Genomic DNA, 8,665 nt, shown 5'->3' with positions numbered 1-8,665 from the left:
AAGAATGAATTCGGCACATTTACAACTTTGTATATGGTGGCTTTGGTGTGGTAGACAAACAAAAGATTAAACTGCATTAACCTGTGATGAAATTGTCAGTCTTTCCCAGTTGGACTTTCAGCTCAGTGAATATTAAGAGCTTTTAAAACTTGCTCATGTAGGAAACTGATAATTACTCAAAGGATTACCAGAACAAGCTATAAACACGTCAAAATATATTCACACTTAAAGCCAGTCATCAAAGAAACACACAGCTGGAGAGAATTTTAAAAAATTATTTATAATATGATACAAGGATATTTTGTGCAAGAGGTTGTTGGTGCTGTAAAACCTGTACATTATGAACAAAAGCATTTAAAATTTAAGAGAAACCTGAAAGCAGAGCATGGCTGCTGGGCCACGATTGTGTCAAATGGCTAACTGTCAAGAGACGAGCTGTATACAATGGCTGTATAGGATTAGATTACATATTTATATAAAGTGCAGAAGAAATAAACACTTACAGTGAAAGCCTGAAGTGCTTTATGACTGAGTATAAACCCACCACCGCATGCGGAAAGCCCTGTCATCATGTGACCGGGCGGTCGGGCAAAAACGACCTAAAGACTTGCAGGGCAGTAATCACAAACTGTTCGCCATAGTTCAGTGGCAGAATATGCTGTATACTGTAATACAAAATGTTTTAATAGATTATCTATCTGTGCAATATACTGAATATTAAAAATATCAATATGAACAGTTTTGAAAAAGTTATCTGAAATTCCCCCTTTTGTCTTTTTTTTTTGACTGAAGCATAGCACCACAGGCTCTCATGTTTTCCCACCACTGGATATGAAATAACCTGAAATTCTTATTTCAGAGGAATAAGACCATTTTTGACATTAAAGATATAAGAAAATATATGCACTGTTAGTGACTAGATTAAATGCTTTGTATATATATCTCATAACTCTGTTTCGTCACTATAATGTTTCATGGTTATAAAAAGCAAGTGAATTCAGCATCACAGTCGAGTCTCAAGAATACAGGAGAGCAAAGAGGCATCAAGCGGTCCATCAGACTCTGTCCAGCACCTCTCCATGCCAAAACAACAGCAGCCAGGGATGTGGGTAGATTATCTAGGTCTGCTGGGAACCCTGTGCAAAGACAACAGGAGTTGTAGATACACAGCAGACTGGACCCATGTTTAAAACCATAAAAATGCAATGTCAGTGTGCAATGTGGAAACGGTTGTGAAATAGAAATCAGTGCGTGATATCTGATTTTGGTCCTTACCGAGTTGGTTCTTTTACGTTTCCAACAGTCTGGATTGAGCCTTTTCTGCTCTTCGGCCAGGGCCTTGGCCTCCATGGTGTACATCCTCCTCTCCTCGTTCTTCATCTTCTTCCACTTGTCACCCAGAATGACACTAATGGCTCTGGAGCGAAAGGTTAGAGACAAATCGAGATTCAGTTTTTCAGATTTTTGACATGCCAGAATGTGTCTTTGTTTTCCTTTTAACACCATCCCGTTTGCTCCTTTTGTCCAGGATATAGAAAAGCGGCCCGCATACATTTGATTAAGAAGTGAAACTAAATGTCTTTAGAAAAAAAAAGTAATTAAATTTAATCTAAACACTGTCAGCTGTCAGTCACTGTCAGTGTTAAATCTGTGACAGAGTTTTAGAGTGGAATCCCATGGTGTAGATTAGCCTCATCTACATCTAATGTTTCATGTCCACTCTAACTTTTGACCTAAGAAAATAAAAACAGCTACACTTGGTTTTACTATTGCTTTGCAACAATTAAAGCTGGTAAGCCATCTGCGGGTGGAGAATAAAGCCTTAATTATAATGTGCTGGGAGACGTGTGTCTTCATACAGGGGTTGGGTTCCTAAATGAGAACAGAGTTTTAGTCCTTCTGGTTTACTACGACTTGTTTACAGCTTATCTACATATCAGAAATTCTAACCCACCACTGAATGAACAGCTTCTCTATCAGAAGCATGACCCACAGTGGCTCTGCTGTTTGGTTTTGTTTTTTTGTTTGTTTGTTTTGGGGGGAAAGTTTGGGTTTCTTGGAATGTTATTTTATCCTTGCTGTCGGGGCTACAGTGGCCAATAAGGAATTATCTTTGTGTTCAACTACAAGGCTTCATTCACTAGATCATGGACTTTTCATGCGTTGCTTTGGGCTTGTCAGCTCTAGCTTGAAGCATTTAGCAACCTCTAACACAAAAATAATAGTTTTCATATTAAGTCAATTCACACTTTTCTAGCTCTGCAGTCATTCTCTATCAGAAAATTAGCAGTTTTCTATTCTGAAAAACATATTAAAGTGGGACAAACAGTCAAGTATCATCAAGAACAATGAGCTAAAAGATCAGAAACCAGAGGAAGTTAGCGTGGGAAGGAAGACACAAAGCGACCATAAAGCTGTGGGCATTTTGAATCATGTGAAACTGTTCCACATGTTCCTCTGTTGTCCTGGGGTTACAATAAACCATTTGGCAAACAGGCCAAAGGGATACATTTTGATCCAAGGTCACAGAAAAATTCAAACTAAAGGTCTGATGGAAATTAAATCATTAAAAAAAATCTAACCAAAGAACATCTAACCATGACAGGGGGTTGGTTTATCAAGTCAATTAATGCTCACCTATAACTCATTCAAGCATTTAAAAAGAAACAAAAAAAAAGGAAACACCTTACTCCAGGGGTGAATCAGTGTCACGTCGACATACAGACAACTTAGCATAGAACCAATTTTAAATTGGTAATAGCAACCTCAAAAAACTTGTAAACTGGAGAAGCGGAAGACAAAAAATTGTCATGAATAAAAAAAAAATAAAAAAATCCATCTTGAGCAAATGAAGAATATCTGAAAGTCATGTCCTTGAAAAAAGTGCATCAAACCTCTGGCTGTTAAGTTGATCCGTCTATTGCTCAATGAAACCTCATCAGAAGTTATCTCAATTACGTTCAAGAGTCCATTATTAAGGAAGGGAAACAAGGAGGAAAGGCTGAGGTATGCCAAATCAGAAGTAGAAGTAAAGTGAAAATCAGTGAGAACAGGTCCGATGGATCCAAATGTAAAAGTTCTGGTTCAAATCGTCGTCAATATGCACAGAGGAGGTAAAACGTAGAGTGTCTACAGCCACCTGTAAAGTATGGTGGAGGCTTTGTCATGGTTTGGTGCTGCATTTTAGCCATTGCTATTGGAGATCTTGTCAAAACTGATAAAATTATGAAAGGTAAAGACAGATTTTTCATCCGCCATGCATAGAAAAAACACACAATAGAACACAAACAGACATGGTTTGGGCTCCCCAGGGAATATCTGTAAGTATATTGTATTTCAGTGACATTTGCACACCTGTTGTCCTTCCCAGGATACATCTGTGTGTACTCCACCCTGTACTTCTTGGCAAAGAGCATGAAGGCATTCATTGGCCGCTTGCATTTCGTAGGTGTGGCACCACTGGCTATCCCTGAGTTGTGGCTCCTGTTCGATTTGCTACTGGAGGAGTGAGGGGAGCTGGAGCGCTCGAGTTTATCACAGTCTGGACTGACAGCACCCCCACTGGACAAGGAGGCCCTCCGTTGACGAGCCATGCTACTCAGAACATACACCGCTGAGGAATCTAGTGGGGTAAAGTCATAGCTGCAGGAGACAGAAAGGAAGAATTCAATTAACCAATCAATAACCAGAACCTTCTTCTAGTGTGTGGCACAAACAGTATTTCTAAACAGCCAGGTTTCATGTGAAAATATTTACAACTACTTTGACTTATCATATATCCAAGTGAATGTGAAACGACTGCAAAAAAATTTGATGACCATCTAAAGAGCATACCTTCTGAAAGTGTCAAAGACGACTGAGTCATCACAGTTAATGGCATCTGGGTGGTTTGGCGGCAGGCACACATCACCCAGCTGCATCTCATAGCAAGGGATCCCATGGTGCACCACAGTAAGGCTTGGATAAAAGGAAGACCACCCTGAAACAGGATATTATATATTAGTTTGACCCGAAAGGTGTTTACTGAAATGCAAAAACTAAACAGATTGGATTCAGCAAATTGTTTAAGTGGAAGATTCTAACAGCAAAGATCAATTTAAAAGGAAAGAACATGTGTTTTTGTACCTTTGTTTTTGACAAAAAAGGGGTGATCCAATCGGCATTCAGCTGTTAGCAGGCCTTCATCTTGTGAGCCCGGGTCAAAGGTCAGTTTCAGAACTGCCTGCCCAAAGGATAATGTCTCCTCGTGGTTCACCAGTTTAAGCCCATCAGAGCCATATCTCTGTAAAGGAAACATAAATGCAGATAAGAAATGTTTCTATTAACTGGAAAAACGTGCATGACAAATTCACTACCAGAGAAGAATTAGTGTAGATACAAATCAGTGTCCAACTGCTTAAAGACTCAGTACGCGAGACACCTACAGTGCTTAATGTAATAGACCACCTGTGATTACATTTTTTTAATTAAATTTTTTTTTTAAAAAACAAATATTTTTAGAAATCTGTCAAAAACTAAAAATAACTGAATTCATGTTTTTATACCCAAACTTCAGCCACCACTCTGGAGAATTTAGAAATTACTCAGGCGTAATATTTGACCACTAAAGCTCGTTTTTCTGTTCGGGAATGCAGTTAAATTTATTTAAATTAACAAATAATAATTTGCTTTAATATTATTTTCCCATTTGCAAAAACCGGAAATTTGAAAATTTGTGGATTAAAGACACTAAATTGATTAAACAGTTTGTACACACAACCATTACAGAAACATAAAAGATCATTTTAGTTATTACCAATACTGTTAATTTAGGACAGCTGTGGCATAAACCTTACTTGGGTGATAGTCTAATAAATTAGTTAATTACTTTACACCAACACACGCATATATATAAAAACGACCATTGCTACAAATCATTTGAGACTCATTTGTGCACACAGTTACTCAAATTTACTGTCAGTCACTTTCTATAAAGTACACAATGATTCCACAATGTCCACAATGATTTACTCATCTAGTCAGATTAGCAGAATTCTTAAGACATACTAAAGGCACCATACGTTGCCATACCTTGAAAGAGGATGAGGATGGAGGCATGCTTTCATCATCTGAGTCATCATCCGAATCCCCGAGTTCATCAGCTTCCTGCCACTCCACATTTGGACCTCGATGGAAGCGCAGACGAGTCCCTGAATAGCAACAGAACAATGAAGCATGACAAATTAGGATAAGTGTGCTGATGTTGCAGAGAGGATGCTAGAAACTGGATGCAATGCTGCTGTTTGGACACCAGAGGTAAGAACTGATCTTCTTTGCAATTTGTGCTAATCCTAGTGGAAGAAAATGTTAACAAAATCATCCTGAATGAATCTCTAGTTTTCCTGCCTTCATCAAGAGATGACATTTGAAAAAAAAAGTGAATTTTGCATTCGTGTTTAAATATCAAACAAACACTATGAGGAATTTTCAAGACAATTGTTTCAAGTACTTCAAACGTTCACCATTAACTCCAACATGTGTGACTGAACTGACTTCTAGGCGTGTGTGTATGCACTGATGGATGCATATGGTCATGTGTTCTTATGTATGCACCTTTTAGGAAACAATGCCAGGCTGTGGAGGGCCAAGAGTGAGACCATGCCATGTCTTCATCATCAGAAAACGATGATGACATTGAGAAAACCCCAGACTCTGATTCACTGCTGGCCTGTTTTTAATAATTAAGAAAAAAAAAATTACAATCATATCAGCATTGAGACAGGTTGAAAATTCATGCTGAGTCTGTTAGAATGAATGATTATCAGGTTTTTGAGTGAGAATGTTAGAAATGAAAGGTTACCCTGACACGCCTGCGCTCCCTGAGGTGGCCTCTGGACGGGTTGGGTGCACTACTGGCTAACGGGGGCCGGGCATAGGAATGTAAACTATTGCTGTTGCCAAAGATGTGAACTGGAGATGATCTGAAAAACAGTGAAAATGTCACAAACATCAGTAGTTAGTTTGTTATGCAAGTAGATATATTTGTCACATACTCAAATGCACTTATATGCAGCTTTATGTGATTCTTTTGTAATTAAAACAGATTTTGCTCAGTCCTGGTTGTAATGTTGCATGCCCCAACTGCAGTTAAAAATCTGCACAATTTTAGGGGCTATTTTTGCTGTTGTTCTGCTAAACTGCTACTCTTAATCTTGTGAAATTACCCCCAGGTGTACTGGGGTGTACTGTTACTACATGTGTAAAGGTGTCTCTGTGTTTACATCACACATGCAGGCATTCCTTAAACATCTACAAACCTTATGTGTGGGGCGTCCTTCAGTAGAGGGCTCTGAGGACTGGTGGCTATGTTGGCCAACTCGGCAAGCCAGTTGGTGCTAGGGGAGCAGCTGAGCTCCTGGTGAGACACTGCTCCAACTTGAAATAACCTCGGAGACCTCTGGTCCTCCTCCACCTCCTGCAGCTCTGGCATGTCGTCTAAGGAGATAATTCAGTACTTTTCATACGCATATCTGAAGGGTTCGGTTTGCTTAACGGCAGACTGCACATTCTTTTTGGCTAGTTTTACCATACTCCATGTGGCACCCAGGAGAGGAAGGCAGGTCCTCATTACACTTGAGCGGATCGAACGACTCGTCCATTTTCAAGATGTTCGGTTTCCTCTTTTTCAGAATAAAAAACGGGCTACTGTCCAGCTTACTCAGCATCCATCGTCATACTCTGACACATCATCTGGTTTTGGGCAAAAGACAAAGTTAGAGCTATCATAAGCAAAATGGAACTACTGCTGACATCTGAATCAGGGCTGTGCAATAACCAGTTGCACTTGAAGCCCTTGAGGCAACTGTTGTTGTAATTTTGCACTATATATATATATAACTATATAAATAAAAATTGAGCTCCATTGAATTGAAATGAACTAAATCAAAATAAAGTCTTTGTGGTTATAAAATTGTATGTATGTCTGCGTTTGTTTTTTTTTTTTTTATGGTAATATGGTTTGAAAGAATAATCAACTGAAAGAAAAACACGACTATAACACCCATGAGCTATCAAAGACCATCACCACAGCAAAACAAAAACACCACAGTTAGTACTGAATCACTGCATATCACGTATGACATCAATATTACGGAAAAGGATACGTCAAGAGACTAGAAACTGATACCTCTGTGATGCAGAGGGACCGCTACGAATTTGTTTGAATGGAACATGCACCTGTGTAATATGTAATATGTGTAAGTAAAACAAGCCGTTGTGTATTTGTGAATATGTGAACATATGTGAATGTGTTGGTTTCCCTTGCCCTCTTTAGTTCTGTATGTAAAATAAGATGAAAATCAATAAAGAGAAAGTGTTAAAAAAAATATTACGGAAAAGGCACAAAGCCTTTGGGGACTCCTTTGTCTCAGAATCGACACAGCAAACCTCTGTGAATAGTCATGTGACTCCCTGCGTGGAGGCCTTGTTTATAAACTTAAAAGGGTTTGACGCATGCGTACCAGAGCTCATTCATTCAGAACTGCGCAGCGAAAGCGAAAAATACCAGAAATTCGTCTTAAAAAGTGTCTTACAGACGGTGGAAAACATCGATTTTGAAAACAAAAGTATGTGAGTGTCAATGACAAAGTAAAAAATATAATTCTTATTGGGAATTTATATTGTGTTAATCGACAAACAATGTATGAAAAATCGTTAAGAAAATCGTTAAAATATAAAGGTGACCGTGACTTCCTGAATTTAACACATTTAAATGAAAAACTGACGAACACTAACGGTCTGCCAACCGATCAAAGGCCGCAGGTTCGGAGACACCGTTGTTTCGACTTCGTAAGCAAGGATACACGAACAACATAATACCGTTCAGAAAACGCTTCAACAGTCTTATATTGTCGAAAAAGACGGATGGGGGCTCGGCCTGCTCTTTCTCCAACATTTAAATGCAGCAGTACTTTCCTTCGCTCAAACCTCGAAGCTCTGGGGTCTAACACTGTAAACAAAAGAATGTCAACAAGTTGAGGCATGACGCAACATCTTTGCCCCGTTCAAAATGAATGACACGAAAACCTATAGAAGCCTTTTGACGGCATTTTCACACTATTCAAAGCATATTCTACTAATTTGAAGACTTGTTTTAATACAAACAACTGCTGTCGGATGGGTTTCTTGCAACAAAAACAACGAGCGTCACAACGGAGAAAAAAAAAAGCCCCACTGTCGATCTCAATCTTTCAGTCGACGTCAAATTAACGCGTGACAACCTCGCTTAAACATTATACAATAATTGGCAAGACACGAGTCTCACGTGGACCGAGTTAAAAATTACTTTCAACCGTTTATTTCTTCGAAAAAACTCACCAACTTCCCACTTACCACAGCTGTCGACATCAAGTAACTCTGTGGCATTCACTCGAGGGGAGGGATTGAATGGCTCCAGAGGAAGCTCCCCATTGGTGCGCAACAACGTCAACAAGAGGAATTCGGATATTCTATTGGTTGATATGTTTGAGAAAAATAGGAGAGGTGTCCCGTAGTTTGTTGTTTATCCTCTCATTGGATAAAAGTACACGCCTGTTACTAGCCAGTAACAGCTGATTGGCAATAACAGGAACAATACTATTTTTTATCTGCAGTGTTGCAGTTACAGCAAGAATTACATGGACACATC

General features: G+C 39.0%; 1 protein-coding gene across 3 annotated transcripts; it reads right to left on the bottom strand.

The window, feature by feature from the left end:
* Positions 1–261: 261 nt before the first annotated feature.
* hbp1 (HMG-box transcription factor 1) lies at positions 262–8,473 on the bottom strand. Of its 3 annotated transcripts, none has more exons than XM_085165594.1 (11): positions 8,371–8,473; positions 6,566–6,729; positions 6,297–6,474; positions 5,840–5,960; positions 5,593–5,707; positions 5,071–5,189; positions 4,126–4,282; positions 3,835–3,979; positions 3,355–3,642; positions 1,276–1,417; positions 262–1,136 (listed from the first exon to the last, which is right to left on the bottom strand). In XM_085165594.1, the coding sequence occupies exons 2-11, from the start codon at positions 6,702–6,704 to the stop codon at positions 1,119–1,121; spliced, it is 1,422 nt and encodes a 473-aa protein (XP_085021720.1). In that variant the 5' UTR covers positions 6,705–6,729; positions 8,371–8,473; the 3' UTR covers positions 262–1,118. The 3 variants fall into 3 exon arrangements, with proteins under 3 accessions (XP_085021720.1, XP_085021722.1, XP_085021721.1); XM_085165596.1 differs by having other exon boundaries at positions 8,356–8,372; XM_085165595.1 differs by lacking the exon at positions 8,371–8,473 and adding an exon at positions 7,858–8,364.
* Positions 8,474–8,665: the final 192 nt, after the last annotated feature.

This window comes from Neolamprologus multifasciatus, chromosome 7 (assembly GCF_963576455.1).
Source record: "Neolamprologus multifasciatus chromosome 7, fNeoMul1.2, whole genome shotgun sequence".
NCBI lineage: Eukaryota > Metazoa > Chordata > Actinopteri > Cichliformes > Cichlidae > Neolamprologus > Neolamprologus multifasciatus.
The sequence above is the reverse complement of the archived record's forward strand: the minus strand, read 5'-3'. Positions and strand labels throughout refer to the sequence as shown.

Bases quoted from the DNA above. Each gene is read 5' to 3' on its own strand.
- hbp1 (XM_085165594.1), bottom strand. From the start codon at position 6,704: ATGCTGAGTAAGCTGGACAGTAGCCCGTTTTTTATTCTGAAAAAGAGG. The intron at 6,475-6,565 runs GTAAAACTAGCC...TTATCTCCTTAG, and splicing joins TGGGTGCCACATGGAGTATG to ACGACATGCCAGAGCTGCAG. The intron at 5,708-5,839 runs GTAACCTTTCAT...TATTAAAAACAG, and splicing joins GGGAGCGCAGGCGTGTCAGG to GCCAGCAGTGAATCAGAGTC.